This window comes from Gigantopelta aegis, chromosome 15 (assembly GCF_016097555.1).
Source record: "Gigantopelta aegis isolate Gae_Host chromosome 15, Gae_host_genome, whole genome shotgun sequence".
Classification (NCBI taxonomy): Eukaryota; Metazoa; Mollusca; class Gastropoda; order Neomphalida; family Peltospiridae; genus Gigantopelta; species Gigantopelta aegis.
In genome coordinates, this window is record NC_054713.1 from 43,671,110 (window position 1) to 43,688,364 (window position 17,255).

The 17,255-nt window shown below is 36.3% G+C and overlaps 1 protein-coding gene across 1 annotated transcript in view; it reads left to right on the forward strand.

Moving 5' to 3' along the window:
* The first annotated feature begins 2,212 nt into the window (after positions 1 to 2,212).
* Positions 2,213 to 17,255, forward strand: part of LOC121390227 — a 33,666-nt gene continuing 18,623 nt past the window's right edge. Inside the window, exons 1-6 of the mRNA XM_041521998.1 lie at positions 2,213 to 2,284; positions 6,252 to 6,464; positions 7,036 to 7,176; positions 7,765 to 7,919; positions 9,704 to 9,797; positions 14,961 to 15,104. Of these exons, the coding sequence (XP_041377932.1) occupies positions 2,252 to 2,284; positions 6,252 to 6,464; positions 7,036 to 7,176; positions 7,765 to 7,919; positions 9,704 to 9,797; positions 14,961 to 15,104 (780 nt within the window). The 5' untranslated portion in view covers positions 2,213 to 2,251. The remainder of the gene's footprint in view (positions 2,285 to 6,251; positions 6,465 to 7,035; positions 7,177 to 7,764; positions 7,920 to 9,703; positions 9,798 to 14,960; positions 15,105 to 17,255) is intronic.

Below are 17,255 nucleotides of genomic sequence, written 5' to 3' on the forward strand. Positions count from 1 at the left end.
TACACAGCTTAACTGACAGAATGATGTACAAACTTTAACCGTCGCGATGAAAGAGGGATGTACACAGCTTAATTAACAGAATGATGTACAAACTTTAACCGTCGCGATGAAAGAGGGATGTACACAGCTTAATTGACCGTCGCGATGAAAGAGGGATGTACACAGCTTAATTAACCGTCGCGATGAAAGAGGGATGTACACAGCTTAATTAACCGTCGCGATGAAAGAGGGATGTACACAGCTTAACTGACAGAATGATGTACAAACTTTAACCGTCGCGATGAAAGAGGGATGTACACAGCTTAACTGACAGAATGATGTACAAACTTTAACCGTCGCGATGAAAGAGGGATGTACACAGCTTAACTGACAGAATGATGTACAAACTTTAACCGTCGCGATGAAAGAGGGATGTACACAGCTTAACTGACAGAATGATGTACAAACTTTAACCGTCGCGATGAAAGAGAGATGTACACAGCTTAACTGACAGAATCATGTACAAACTTTAACCGTCGCGATGAAAGAGGGACGTACACAGCTTAACTGACAGAATCATGTACAAACTTTAACTGTCGCGATGAAAGAGGGATGTACACAGCTGAATTGACAGAATCATGTACAAGGGGTCGTACAATGAAGGGTCGGGACGTAGTCCAGTGCTAAAGCACTCTCCAGATGCGCAGTCAATCTGGGATCGATGCTCGTCGGTGGGTCATTGAGCTATTCCTCGGTCCATCCATTCGTCCTACCACTGTAACAAAGGCCGTACTATGTACTATCCTTGTCTGTGGGATACTGCAGCGAGTTTCCTCACATTATTTGTGTGGTCCTTAACCATGTGTCCGACACCTTATAACAGTAATTAAAATGTGTGGTTTTTTCATTTCATTTCAACTTATTTTCGTGCTTATATCCAATTAAGGTCCAAGCACACTGTCCTGGGCACACACATCATGCTATCTGGGCTGTCTGTCCAGGACAGTGGGTTAGTTGTTAATTGTTAGTGGTTAGTGAGAGAGAAGAGGGTGTAGTGGCCTTACAGCTACCCTCTGAGTCGTTAAAACTCGCTGTCGGTGGGAGCCGGTACCGGACTGAGAACCAAGTACCTACCAGCCTTATGTCCGATGGCTTAACCACGACGCCACCGAGGCCGTACTAAAATGTGTTGAGTGCGCCGTTAAATTAAAACATTCCTTCCTTCCTTCCTTCGTAGGATCACTACCCTCGTAGAACTCATTGGAGTTTTGCAGTCCCAACCAGTCACACAACTAGTATATTAAATACCGTGGTATGTAAGGTCCTGCCTAGGGCAGTGCGCATACAAGTTTCCTTGTTTCTATTTATTAAAAACATCTAAATAATCTCTGATTTTCTAGAACATATATCGAAATAACCATATGTTAAACACCATTTTCATAAAATGTGTCTAAATGTCGATAAGCAAACATTATACTAAAATTGCATATTACAGAATGATGTATGTGCTGTCCTGCTTAGGGGAAGGGCACAGAAAAGGTTCCTTGTTGCTAGTTTGCCGACGTGTCGATATGCAAACATGATTAATTCTGTCTCCGGAGTTTGTGACAAACTATCAATGACTTATTTGTAAATATGAACAACACCATTAATATCTTCAAATCCATAGTTCTGCACAAGACAGAGCCAAAGGATCTTTTGACAATGTAGTAATTTCTCCCCATGAGTCACTGTTAAATATTTCGCCTTTAGGAAGACTGCCACATGCTATAATGGTATGAACACCATCATTTCCTTTTTACATATGGGAGAACTGCCACTCCCAAAGCTAGTTTCGACCGATCTTAACGTACACAAGATATAGTTTATAATGGATTGAAACAGTTGTAGAGATACAGACTTGTCAATCACAACCCAAACAGTAGTGATAGCTAGTAGTTATTGATCACTAAAACATATAAAAACAGCGAAATATGAAACTTTAAATTGCAATTTTGAGATGCACCTTTAATACAAAATTTTGTCTGTGATACTGTGCTACTACAAACAATATAATATATTAAACAAACACAAGTTGACTCTTAAGCGGTTAAGGGCGGATAGAACAGCAGACTGACAAAAATAACCGGGTTACATCAATGCTGTACGATCGTCTTTTGATGTTGGTGCTTCACGGGCAAATGAGGAATGTAGGTAGAATAAATTCCATAGCTATATCCGCTGACGTCATCGCCTAGGAAATTATGTCAACATTTGATCTTCAACACGAATCATGTTGATTTACGTAGAAAACAAGGCTTTTCCGGTGTGTTTTATTTCACATTTGCCTGAGAAATTATTTGTGTATTTAATTTTCAGTAAAATAACTGAATATGGATTTTAACTCTTTAAAAACAAATTGTGAAAAAAAAAAATAATAATTGAGGAAGTGGTCAAGTGCCCTTTCCCCTTTTCCTCCCAACCTTTACTTTGAGTCTTTTTATACTTCATCGTTTATCGAAATGTTAAGTTTTCACCCATGTACAGGTTATATTACTACAAATTATGGACTTGGTAACCTATAGGTTATGGGGGTGGGACGTGTTCCAGTAGTACAGCGTTCGCTTGATGTGCGGTCGGTGTAGGATCAATCCCCGTCGGTGGGCCCATTGAGCTATTTCTCGTTCCAGCCAGTGCACCACGACTGGTATATCATAGGCTGTGGTTAGTTCATCAAGATAAACGTCTCTGGCATGATATTTATTATTGTGATGTTTATTGCTGTGTCGGAGGTCCAATAAATGTCAAAATGTTAAAAAAGCGGACCGTGGTATGTACTACCCTGTCTGTGGGATGGTGCATATAAAAGATCCCTTGCTGCTAATCGGAAAGATATACGATTAGCTCATGAAGTGGCAACAGCGGGTTTCCTCTCTCAATACCTGTGTGGTCCTTAACCATATGTCTGATGCCATATAACCATAAATAAAATGTGCTGAGTACGTCGTTAAATAAAACATGTCTTTCTATAGGTTATGAAACATTTATTAAGTTTACTATTCCCATTATCACTGTGTGTAATGGACAGCGGATATTGGTACTGTTCAGTCTGTTTTCATGACAAGTCTTTCCATCACATAGGTGAATAAGTTTCAATGTGCATAAGCATTCGGTTCTAAAGCATATCAGTATTTATAAACAGACAGTTGTTATAAACAGACAGTTGTTATTTAAATAGCTACCTTTTATTAGTACTTCTATGCTTCACTGGCCACTATGTAGTAAAGTTTACCGCATGTGCGTCAAAACATATAGAATGCATCAGCTGTAAATATTGAGAAACAATAAAGATGTTTGTAAAGTGATCCCCTAATGTGAGATAAAAAAAATCTGTTAATTTTTTTTGTGCGGAAAAAAGTGTGCATTTGGAAATAGCGGAGATAAGTGCTGCTAAATATAGTAGGGTACAGGAAAATAAAGGAGGGCGGCAAAATGCAATGGAGCAGCAAGAACACTGATAAGTTGCATTCTGAGTTTTAATAAATATATAAACAGAAATTCAGAAAGATATTTATGTTAAAATATATAAGGAACATATATTTTTGGCAAGTATCTGTAAAGAGAGTTTTGCCAGCAGACGCCTAGACAATCATGTCACTTCAATAACCATATAGCAGTACAGCTGAGAACAGATAAAAATAGTTTTTAAAAGAAAGTTTTCTTTTAAATGACAGTCTTTGAAAATCATAGAAAAAAGGTATTAAGTAATGTCAGGGGTGCACAAATTGGTTGTCCGCATGCCCGGGACAACCAAAATGTGTTGCGGGCAACCATTCTTTGTCAAACAGTTGCCTGATGGGCAACCAATTAAATCATAAAACAAATAAAACATAAAACAAAGCTTCACAACACACAGACAGTCATGGGCAATTCAAAAGTCTGGGCACTGACAATTTGTCTGACAGGCGATATAAATATCCACCCTAACGCTGCCATCCACTCGGCGTCCACCGTGCATGATTTTGGCAGGTGTTTGGAAAAGCCATATGCCAGATATTTCGTCCCCAAACTGGCTGGTTCCTACCAATTCTCATCACAAAATATTTCCTATTCACCCTAGAAACCTTGTTGATGTATCCCAATACTGACGACTTGTGCTTACCGAGTGTGAATGTTTTAGACCCCATCTGGCAAGCTTTAGTCTAATTAATGAACAAGTTTTTCATGTTTTAAGTTCTTCGTCTTTTCATGAATTAAATTGTATTTTTGTTAAATGGTTTAGTAGTATCGTCAATATAAAATATGTATTTGGTGGTGAAATAATCCAGATAGAGACAAACTAGTAGTACTAAGTAGGGCCGATTTGACATGAAAAAAAGGTTTGGTATCACTGAAAATGTGGATCAGGCCTGCTACTCGTGATCATCACGTGTACACTGTTTTAATACAGAGTATTCCCGCACTTTCTCACACTGAGGAGCCGTTCAATAATTAAGCAATTCCTGTGGCGCTTTGAGTCACTGAAATTGTACGCGTTACTGAATGGTGTGAGTTGTTTGTTAAGAATAATGTTGGCCAAAGTACTACGTCACAATCTTTGGGAATGGATGATGCAGCCGTTGAAATGAGTATTACACAAGACATGTGAAAGGCCACAAACTACACCAACAAGCATCCAGTTCATCAAAGTATTTTGACTGTGACAGCCCAAGCGAAGATGAGATGTAGATAAATAATGTTAAAAAAGGAATAAAACTAAACTGATACGTAATGATAATAATAAAAACGTTTTAAATTTCAGTTTCATTTTAATGACAGTTTTTAAAATTATATTCATAAACCTTTTTATGAAATATGTGGGCAACCAAGAGATAATGTTGGGCAACCAAACTTCACATTTGTGCACCCTTGAATGTGCTGTCTTTATGAGTGGGTTATGTTCAATCTTGTTTTCTTTGCTCATTTTAGCTTTATTTTTACGAAACTTTCTGTGAATATGACAGACTTTTGTTACTTACCCCATGCAAAAGTCAACGATGTCAGAAATATTCAAATATATGTATTGTTGCGCACAAACGATGCAACTACCGAAACAGATCCACAGACGATAGACTATCTTTTTTTTAATTAAAGTTTTCAATTTTATTGATGACATACTGATTGATGGTGGTCACTTAACATTAATCAAACATGTATAAGTTTTTTAATTTCAAACGTTTAAATTTATTACTCACAATTTATTATTAGTACTGTATATGTTTTTGCTATAAAAGGTCTTAAATATAGGTTTATAATAGTTTTATTATTAGTTATTACTTTAAGTTATATGTTACATCAATTTTATTATAATGCATAGTTCAATCATGGTGCCAAGATATGTAGCAAGATTACGGCTATGACAGTACCAATATCTGGTGTCGATCATACACAAAATTCAATCAAAAGAGACGCTGACTGTGGCTCAGTCGAATAATTTGTTACTTATTCATGTCACTGATCTCACTGCACAGATATTTGTATAGGTGTCTCATATTTGAATAACACATAATTTCTAAAACATTTAACGAAAATGATTATTATTGACTCACGAGCCTCAGAAAATTGTGAGAGCGTACTAGAACGCCATGTGGGACGTAACACTTTTGATGTCACAAGATGACGTCATCAATTGGCGCACAACCTTACAGGAACATCAACGAAACGAAATGAGTGATATAAATAAGATCGATTATGGGTAATAAATAGGATATTAAACTCGCTACCATTTCGAATCATGTTTATGTCCCTCTTGAAATATTTTTTCATTGTCACTTGCTAAAGCTCGTGACAGTAGAACATTATTTCACTCGGGACATAAACATGTTACGAAATGGAAGCTCGTTTAATATCCTATAATTACCATGCCTAACGGCTAGTGAATTATTTTTGGTCAGATGTTGGAGTTAAGTCTATTTTGTAAATATGAATATCCTGCCCCCACCCCACCTCCCAATGTTAGTGTTTTTGAGCTCTATCTCCCTCTTTAGGTGTTATATCCGATTATTACTATTATTTAGTAAAATTGTATTAACTTAAAGTAAAGTAGAGCTAGTGAATTTTTAATTGTGGCTAGTACATTTTAAAAATTACTGATCCCATGGCTAGTGGATTTTATAAAAATTCTAGAAGCCCTAGGCATAACCGATAAATGGCTTATGCAAGTTTTCAATTCTCAGAGTCCTGACTTACCGGTAGGTCTATGCCTGTACAACCGTTTATACACTTAAAACATCACTCTTCTTTATTCCTAACAGTTGAAAACCTTTGTAACTGTTGTGTTACCAGCCGACAAGATCGCCAGAATCCGGGCTCAGCTGCTGCATATCTTGTACGAACTCGGCAAAGAGGACCACCAGTTTCGACTGCGATACAAAGGACAGTTTCTGCGAGATGCCTTCACTCTCGACGACTATGCCATCGGCGACAACGCCATTGTCAAGATGGTACCCATGTCAAGACGACCAGAGGTGATATATTAATAAAACATTTTTATATGTGAAATCTTAGAGGCACAGACCCTAGTTTGTAAAGTCTTATTTTCATTCCATTTGTTTTATTATTAAAATCAGACAATATGAACTTTTAATGTTATTATTAGCAAGTATGATCGTTCAAATTTAATTCAGAAGTATTGTCAGTTGCTTCTTTTACGTTCATCTGGGTACCCAGATGAACGTAAAAGAAATAACAAACAATCCTTAAATGTTTCAGAAGTCGGGGTTGTTAAAAGGTTTACATTCTGGTACATTTTCACCAAAATCTGATATATGACAGACTTCACCATTTAAGGGGAGCTATCACTTTTGCTGCCCAGTACTCCCCTGAGACTAGTTCAAGAAGAACAATTTTAGCACCCATTAGCATGTGAATTTAAAGGTATAAATTTGGTAAGATTAAATGGCTGTCATAATCCAAGTTAGGGGAACAATTAATCACTCCCCTCAAGTTTTTCCTATCAATGTCTGGTATGAGGTAAAGTCCATTTGATCCCTAAAAATTCTTAGTCCATGCCTGATGTATTGGTTTATAATATTTCAGACCATGGTGGATGTCCAGTCAGTGTCTAGCAGTATGATGAACTTTGACCTTGGACCAGGGCAGCCAATCAGTGTTAAGAAAGCTCTGGTGAATGAAGTTCAGATCTTCAAGAGGAGAGAAGCAGTTCTCAGAAATTACAAGGTTTAATATTTACGATATTAAATTAATTTGTTATCTAAATTATTCCTTCATTGTCCAGACATTTGTGTATTTGTTTGTCCATCCATGCATACATCCATTCATCTGTCTGCCCATTCTGATTCATTCATCCATCCATCCATCCATCCATCCATCCATCCATCCATCCATCCATCCATCCACCCATCCATCCATCCATCCACTCATCCATCCATCCATTCATCCACCCATCCATCCATCCATCCATTCATCCATCCTTCTGTCCTGTCTATGGGAAAGGGTACATAAATGATCCCTGTACATAAATGGTTCATACATTTTTTAAATTATCATAGGCCTGGTATAATTATGTTTGTGATGTCCTAAAAATGTCTCTATTGTATGTGTGATAATATTCCTATATACTAACCTTTTCTAACACCCAATAGCTGATGTGTATTTGTTTGCTGGGGTGTCATTAAACATTCATTCATTCTTAATTGCATATTTTTTTTTTTTTTTTTTTTTTAAATTTAATTAAATTTATTTTGTTTTATTTTATTATTTGTGTTTTATTTGAGTGTTTTGTCTTTTTTAATTCTGTGTTGACAGACTGTGTTGCTGGTTCATTTTCTCATCATGTGTCTGTCCGTCTTCACCGTCCACTGGTACGCATTCTTCTGGCTGGCAACATTCCTTGCACTCGCGGCCTGGTTCGTCCCGTCATACAGTCGAGTGGGCGGATACGTCGGGAACTACACACACCTGTGAGTATTGAACCTGACCAACATTAGCCAATCAAACTATTTTGACTGGTTTCCTGGCTTACATTAGCCAATCAAACTATTTTGACTGGTTTGCTGGCTTACATTAGCCAATCAGTTTTCACATATTTGTAAACTATTTTACTGGTTTGCTGGCTTACCTTAGCCAATCAGTTTTCACACATTTGTAAACTATTTTACTGGTTTGCTGGCTTACCTTAGCCAATCAGTTTTCACACATTTGTAAACTATTTCACTGGTTTGCTGGCTTGCGTTAGCCAATCAATTTTCACACATTTGTAAACTATTTTACTGGTTTGCTGGCTTACCTTAGCCAATCAGTTTTCACACATTTGTAAACTATTTCACTGGTTTGCTGGCTTGCGTTAGCCAATCAGTTTTCACACATTTGTAAACTATTTCACTGGTTTGCTGGCTTACGTTAGCCAATCAGTTTTCACACATTTGTAAACTATTTTACTGGTTTGCTGGCTTACGTTAGCCAATCAGTTTTCACACATTTGTAAACTATTTCTGGTTTGCTGGCTTACTTAGCCAATCAGTTTTCACACATTTGTAAACTATTTCACTGGTTTGCTTGCGTTAGCCAATCAGTTTTCACACATTTGTAAACTATTTTGACTGGTTTGCTGGCTTACGTTAGCCAATCAGTTTTCACACATTTGTAAACTATTTCACTGGTTTGCTGGCTTGCGTTAGCCAATCAGTTTTCACACATTTGTAAACTATTTCACTGGTTTGCTGGCTTACGTTAGCCAATCAGTTTTCACACATTTGTAAACTATTTTGACTGGTTTGCTGGCTTACGTTAGCCAATCAGTTTTCACACATTTGTAAACTATTTTGACTGGTTTGCTGGCTTACGTTAGCCAATCAGTTTTCACACATTTGTAAACTATTTTGACTGGTTTGCTGGCTTACATTAGCCAATCAGTTTTCACACATTTGTAAACTATTTTACTGGTTTGCTGGCTTACATTAGCCAATCAAACTATTTTTACTGGTTTATCACAAAACATTTGCAAACTATTTTAACTGGTTTCCAAAGTGGTGATTCAGTTTAATGTTTAGCATAAAAATCGGTCTAACAAGTAATAACAACAAGCCGAGGGCGGGATGTCGTAGTCCAGTGATAAAGCATTCACATGATGCGTGGATGGTTTGAGATAGATCCCCGTCTGTGGGCCCATTAGGCTATTTCTTGCTCTAGCCAGTGCACCACGACTGGTATATCAAAGGCCGTGGTATGTGCTATCCTATCATATGGGATGGTGCATATAAAAGATCCCTTGCTACTAATGGAAAAAGGTAGTGGGTTTCCTCTCTATATGTCAAAATTACCAGATGCTTGACATCCAATAGCTGATGATTAATGAATCAATGTGCTCTAGTGGTGTCGTTAAACAAAACAAATTTTTAACTTAAACAACAAGCAGCTGGCTGAACTTAAGCCGCTTTATGAGTTTCATTTCATTTTTCATTTCAACTTACTTTCGTGCTTATATCCAATTAACGTTCAAGTCAAGTATGCTGTCCTGGGCACACACTTCAGTTATCTGGGCTGTCTGTCCAGGACAATGAGTTAGTTGTTAGTGGTTAGTGAGAGAGAAGAGGGTGTAGTGGTCTTACACTTACCCATCGAGTCGTTAAAACTTGCTCTGGGTGGGAGCCGGTACCGGTAACAAAAACCAACAACACAATAAATCCTGTTATGGCAGCACGAAAATAAGTTGAAATAAATTGCAATGAATGTGTTTTGTTTTCAGACGATTCATCTACTGTATTTTGGTCGGACTTCTCTCACTGCTGTGCGTTGCTGTCAGTCTCTACTTCAGTTTAGTTCGATGGATGCGGATCGTGGTAAAAACTTACTGTTACTTTTGTGTATCAGTGTCAAGCCTTTTTGCAGGAGAATTGTTTGTACAAAATGTGTTTGAATCGTCTGTTGATGTTTCAAAGCTGCTAGATTCCATCATTATCTTATAACATTGTTTACCAATGGATTAATGCAAACACAGCTATAATAAACACATGCTTTTGCTATCATTGGATATGATCAACTGCTGTTATCAGTGTCAGAGATTTAAAATTTTGGGCAGTATCCCTGTTGGATACTAACATTTCAAAATCTGGTATCCCACCTGAGAATTTAGTATCCCACTTAAATGAAATAAAATTCATAAATAACATCGTAATTAACTTGGACGACACTGTTCTCGTTCCCAGTCTATTGCAACGCCGCAATCAAAATCGCGAAATTCGTAAAATCCGCAATCAAACGGAATAGGCAAAAACATTTTCTGCATCTATTTTTGAGTAATACTGACATAAATTAATATTTAGCAGTAATCTATAAAGTGTGTCTGATAAACCTACCTGTATCAATTTTCTGCAGATATGGAATCAATATCTCAAATAAAATTTGAAGGGAGGAAACATCCAACAAAAACAATAGCGACTTAGCGGTTCCCAGTCTCTATTACTGCAATGTACATGTAGCATTAGACTGGGTACGGGTTGGGGGAGGTATTGTTACGGCATAGCATTAGACTGGGTACGGGTTGGGGGAGGTATTGTTACGGCATAGCATTAGACTGGGTACAGTTACTTAACTTCACCAATAAATGACGACTTTCGTTGTTTCAGTGAAAAATAAAAATGAAGGATTAATAAAACCAACAACATTATATGGTATCACGGTGGGATACTGGGTTCTTGAAGTCTGGTATCCAAAATTAAATTTTGGTATCCCCAGGACATCGGGATACCGTTAATCTCGAACACTGGTTATGTGTGCAAATCTGTCACCAAATATGTCAAAAATTGCTTCGAGTGTTGGGGTGGGGGGAGAAGGGGGGGTTGATTTTACCTAAATATCGATTAACTAATGAAATATATACACAAGATTGTAGCTTATAAATTTATTTATGTTTTACTTTTTTTTGTACTGAGGAGTCATTGCAAAAACATGTCATAAATGAAATAATTTTAAAACATCCCTCAGCTCTTGATACAGATATATATACCAAAGGATTTTAAAACATTGAACATTTTGGACATGTAATTAATGTAAATGGTATTACAGGCTTCTGGAAATTGCGAGAACGATCGTTTTGTTTGCACCTTGTTCACTCAAATCTAATTTTGCGTAGCCTATTTTTTGTTTGTGCAAAATTTGGAGCACCATTTACCTGGATATATAACATGTTACACAAAAAGTAAATGGGTTAGCTGGGTTTATTTCTGCGTAACCAATAAATGGGTCATGCAGCAAATTTCAATTCTCGTTAGGTGTAATTAGTATTAGAATGGGTGGCTGTTATGATACACAAAATGCTTTTGATATTAATAACATAACTTACTAATTTTCCATATCTGGCATATATAAAAAGCCATGGTATATGCTGTCCTGTCTTTAAAAAAAAAAAAAAACTGTAAAAGACTCTTTGCTGCTAAATTCCTTTTTACGGTAATAAAGTTTGCTGTCTATTCTATAACTGATTCTGATGGGAGTAGCTTATATTGCATGCCCACAACATGCATGCTTGAACCCAAGTTAGACTAAAAATCATGAAGACAAGTTTCATTAATATAATCCTCAAAAACAATGGTTTAGGTCCTTCATGACTGAGTTAGCTTTGAAAACAGGAACAAGCCTCAAGTGGAAACCAGGAAGATATGTTTAAAGAGTGCTTTTGTTTAAACTCTCTGACATTATTATTGTGCTCAACAGAAACTTATTTTTAACATGTTTCCAGGACACAGTATTTGATGCAGACCATTGTTCTGTTTGTGTGTTAGATAAACAGTTTTAAATTGATGCGAACTGACAACGTGGTTAACTGTTGAGTTCTAAAATTAAAAGTTGTGAACTTCTGAATCACTAAAACTCCATTCATGAAATTCCAATGTATTCCAAATATTTGGGCAGGATCTAACTTGGTCGCTAGAGCATTTGACTGAGGTGCTTAGGTCGTAGGATCGAATCACCTCAGTGGACACAGTTCTTTTTTTTTTTTTTTTTCACCTATCCAGACCAGTGCACCACAACTGGTGTATTAAAGGATATGTGCTGATCTATCTGTGGGATGGTGCATATAAATGATCCCTTGCTACTAATGTTTTCCTGTCTAAGACTACATGTCAGAATTACCAAATATTTGACATCCAATTGCCAACGATTAATAATTAATGTTTTCTAGGTCGTGTCGTTAAACAAAACAAACTTTAAATTTAACTTCTTTCCAAAAATATTCTAAATTATTTTTGTGGACTTTTAATAAGAAGCATATTGGTAGTCAAATTGAAAAGTACCATCTCACTGTAAAATAAGTTTGTCTAAAACAGATGTGTACAGTCAGTGTAGTACACAAGTCACTGCATGTAATTCAAGTGTTAGGAGTAGGTATCATTCAGGTAATCGAACAATTGGTTACCTAGGTAAAGAAAATCACGTGAACTGAGATCTGTTTACTTAAGATATTAAATTATTGTCATCTAGTTTGACTAGGCCTGAACCTAATAAAAAAAAAGTAGGTTGAAAGTGTACATAGTATGCACTAAATACATAACATTTTATCTGGACCTGTATAGGGGTCAATGTAATAAAAAGAAAAATAATAACAAAATATAAAGCCCAAGTATTCTACATAATTTGTTTTGGCACGTCCCCTACAATACCTTTTTTTTCAGACTCCCATTTTTATGTCAAAATTATCATTTGTTAAAAATGACACCAAATATATGTACATGTAGCTGTTATTTAAAATTTGTTGAGATGTCTTTAAATCATTAGAAAGATGACTGTTTCTATATTAAAATGATGATAATTATATTTACAGACTTACGGCTGTAACAACTGGGTGTTTGCTGATGACTGTTTCTATATTAAAGTGATGATAATTATATTTACAGACTTACGGCTGTAACAACTGGGTGTTTGCCGATGACTGTTTCTATATTAAAATGATGATAATTATATTTACAGACTTACGGCTGTAACAACTGGGTGTTTGCCGATGACTGTTTCTATATTAAAGTGATGATAATGATAATTATATTTACAGACTTACGGCTGTAACAACTGGGTGTTTGCCGATGACTGTGTACCGAGACTGTTTCTATATTAAAATGATGATAATTATATTTACAGACTTTCTATATTAAAAAATGATGATAATTATATTTACAGACTTACGGCTGTAACAACTGGGTGTTTGCCGATGACTGTTTCTATATTAAAATGATGATAATTATATTTACAGACTTACGGCTGTAACAACTGGGTGTTTGCCGATGACTGTTTCTATATTAAAATGATGATAATTATATTTACAGACTTACGGCTGTAACAACTGGGTGTTTGCCGATGACTGTTTCTATATTAAAGTGATGATAATTATATTTACAGACTTACGGCTGTAACAACTGGGTGTTTGCCGATGACTGTTTCTATATTAAAATGATGATAATTATATTTACAGACTTACGGCTGTAACAACTGGGTGTTTGCCGATGACTGTTTCTATATTAAAGTGATGATAATGATAATTATATTTACAGACTTACGGCTGTAACAACTGGGTGTTTGCCGATGACTGTTTCTATATTAAAATGATGATAATTATATTTACAGACTTACGGCTATTTTTGCCGATGACTGTTTCTATATTAAAATGATGATAATTATATTTACAGACTTACGGGTGTTTGCCGATGACTGTAAACTGGGTGTTTGCCGATGACTGTTTCTATATTAAAATGATGATAATTATATTTACAGACTTACGGCTGTAACAACTGGGTGTTTGCCGATGACTGTTTCTATATTAAAATGATGATAATTATATTTACAGACTTACGGCTGTAACAACTGGGTGTTTGCCGATGACTGTTTCTATATTAAAATGATGATAATTATATTTACAGACTTACGGCTGTAACAACTGGGTGTTTGCCGATGACTGTTTCTATATTAAAATGATGATAATTATATTTACAGACTTACGGCTGTAACAACTGGGTGTTTGCCGATGACTGTTTCTATATTAAAATGATGATAATTATATTTACAGACTTACGGCTGTAACAACTGGGTGTTTGCCGATGACTGTTTCTATATTAAAGTGATGATAATTATATTTACAGACTTACGGCTGTAACAACTGGGTGTTTGCCGATGACTGTTTCTATATTAAAATGATGATAATTATATTTACAGACTTACGGCTGTAACAACTGGGTGTTTGCCGATGACTGTTTCTATATTAAAATGATGATAATTATATTTACAGACTTACGGCTGTAACAACTGGGTGTTTGCCGATGACTGTTTCTATATTAAAATGATGATAATTATATTTACAGACTTACGGCTGTAACAACTGGGTGTTTGCCGATGACTGTTTCTATATTAAAATGATGATAATTATATTTACAGACTTACGGCTGTAACAACTGGGTGTTTGCCGATGACTGTTTCTATATTAAAGTGATGATAATTATATTTACAGACTTACGGCTGTAACAACTGGGTGTTTGCCGATGACTGTTTCTATATTAAAGTGATGATAATTATATTTACAGACTTACGGCTGTAACAACTGGGTGTTTGCCGATGACTGTTTCTATATTAAAGTGATGATAATTATATTTACAGACTTACGGCTGTAACAACTGGGTGTTTGCCGATGACTGTTTCTATATTAAAATGATGATAATTATATTTACAGACTTACGGCTGTAACAACTGGGTGTTTGCCGATGACTGTTTCTATATTAAAATGATGATAATTATATTTACAGACTTACGGCTGTAACAACTGGGTGTTTGCCGATGACTGTTTCTATATTAAAATGATGATAATTATATTTACAGACATACGGCTGTAACAACTGGGTGTTTGCCGATGACTGTTTCTATATTAAAATGATGATAATTGTATTTACAGACTTACGGCTGTAACAACTGGGTATTTGTGGATGACTGTTTCTATATTAAAATGATGATAATTGTATTTACAGACATACGGCTGTGACAACTGGGTGTTTGCCGATGACTGTTCTCACCGGAACGTTTACACGGCCGTCTACTTCAGCGGCCACGCCCTACTACTGCTGATTACGTCCATCTTGGCCTGGGTGCTTTTGGCAAACTTCAGAATTGAGGTTTAGTGGACATTGTTTTTTTTGTTTTTTTGTATGCTCTTTGGACAGAACCCTGTATGACCTGTGGTTGTGTGAGGTTTATTGTTTCACACAGCAGTAATAATCCACATACGTGTCTGTCAGAAGTAATAATCCACATACGTGTATGTCAGAAGTAATAATCCACATACGTGTCTTGTCAGAAGTAATAATCCACATACATGTCTGTCAGAAGTAATAATCCACATACGTGTGTCAGAAGTAATCCACATACGTGTCTGTCAGAAGTAATAATCCACATACGTGTCTGTCAGAAGTAATAATCCACATACGTGTCTGTCAGAAGTAATAAGCCACGTACGTGTCTGTCAGAAGTAATAATCCACATACGTGTCTGTCAGAAGTAATAAGCCGCATACGTGTATGTCAGAAGTAATAATCCACATACTTGTCTGTCAGAAGTAATAATCCACACACCTGTCTGTCAGAAGTAATAATCCACATACGTGTCTGTCAGAAGTAATCCACATACGTCTATGTCAGAAGTAATAATCCACATACGTGTCTGTCAGAAGTAATAATCCACATACGTGTCTGTCAGAAGTAATAATCCACATACGTGTCTGTCGCAAGTAATCCACATACGTGTCTGTCAGAAGTAATAATCCACATACGTGTCTGTCGCAAGTAATCCACATACGTGTCTGTCAGAAGTAATAATCCACATACGTGTCTGTCAGAAGTAATAATCCACATATGTGTGTCAGAAGTAATCCACATACGTGTCTGTCAGAAGTAATAATCCACATACGTGTCTGTCAGAAGTAATAATCCACATACCACGTACGTGTCTGTCAGAAGTAATAATCCACATACGTGTCTGTCAGAAGTAATAAGCCACATACGTCTGTCAGAAGTAATAATCCACACACCTGTCTGTCAGAAGTAATAATCCACATACGTGTCTGTCAGAAGTAATAATCCACATACGTGTCTGTCAGAAGTAATAATCCACATACGTGTCTGTCAGAAGTAATAATCCACATACGTGTCTGTCGCAAGTAATCCACATACGTGTCTGTCAGAAGTAATAATCCACATACGTGTCTGTCAGAAGTAATAATCCACATACGTGTCTGTCAGAAGTAATCCACATACGTCTACGTCAGAAGTAATAATCCACATACGTGTCTGTCAGAAGTAATAATCCACATACGTGTCTGTCAGAAGTAATAATCCACATACGTGTCTGTCAGAAGTAATAATCCACATACGTGTATGTCAGACGTAATAATCCACATACTTGTCTGTCAGAAGTGGATTTACAAACATTTGATTGTCGACTCCGTGTAGCCCAAATACTGTACCAGAGATAACGGCAGATGTAATGGCAGGGGTGCAGAAATAGAAAATATTTAACTAGCCTTCCGGACCAGAACTAAGTTTTACTAGCCTGCCAGAATTTCTATAGAACAATATATTATTAACAACATTATAATATACAGTGTCTTCACTTCAAATGAAATATATAGATATAATGAAAAAACATTATTAATAGCATTTGGTAAGTAATCAACATCATGTGTCAAACAAAATCAAAAGGACAGACAGACCGTCGGGCTGGTAGTTTCATTTTTTAAATCATCCGTAAGAATTTTTACTCACATTTTGCGAGCGGGCGAGTACTTTCTGCAGCTCCGTAATGGTATTTAATGTAAAACTTAGGGTTACTGTTGTATTAGAGTGGGAATCTTCGACTAATTGTTTGTTTGTCTTTTCTCATTAATAAGCCACTATATTACATGTATGTACTGATATATCTTAAAGTTCCAGTCATTTATATTATACTATATATAGACAAAACTACATATATGTGGTTTTCTGATTTCTGTATTCCACGAGTGTATTTCCTGCAGGAAACCCCGATGCCACAGGCAGAGGGGTTTCCGGCAGGAAATACACGAGTGGAATAAAGAAATCAGAAAACCACATATATGTAGTTTTGTATTTATTACATACCCTAAATTGGATTTTTTTTCTCCAAATAATAATTTAGAAATTGTAACACAGCTAGCTAATGACGGGGATTTCTAAATTTACACAACTAGGTCAGCTGTGTTACTACGCGGACCGAAGAACCACCAATTATTACACATAGGAATATAGTTCTAT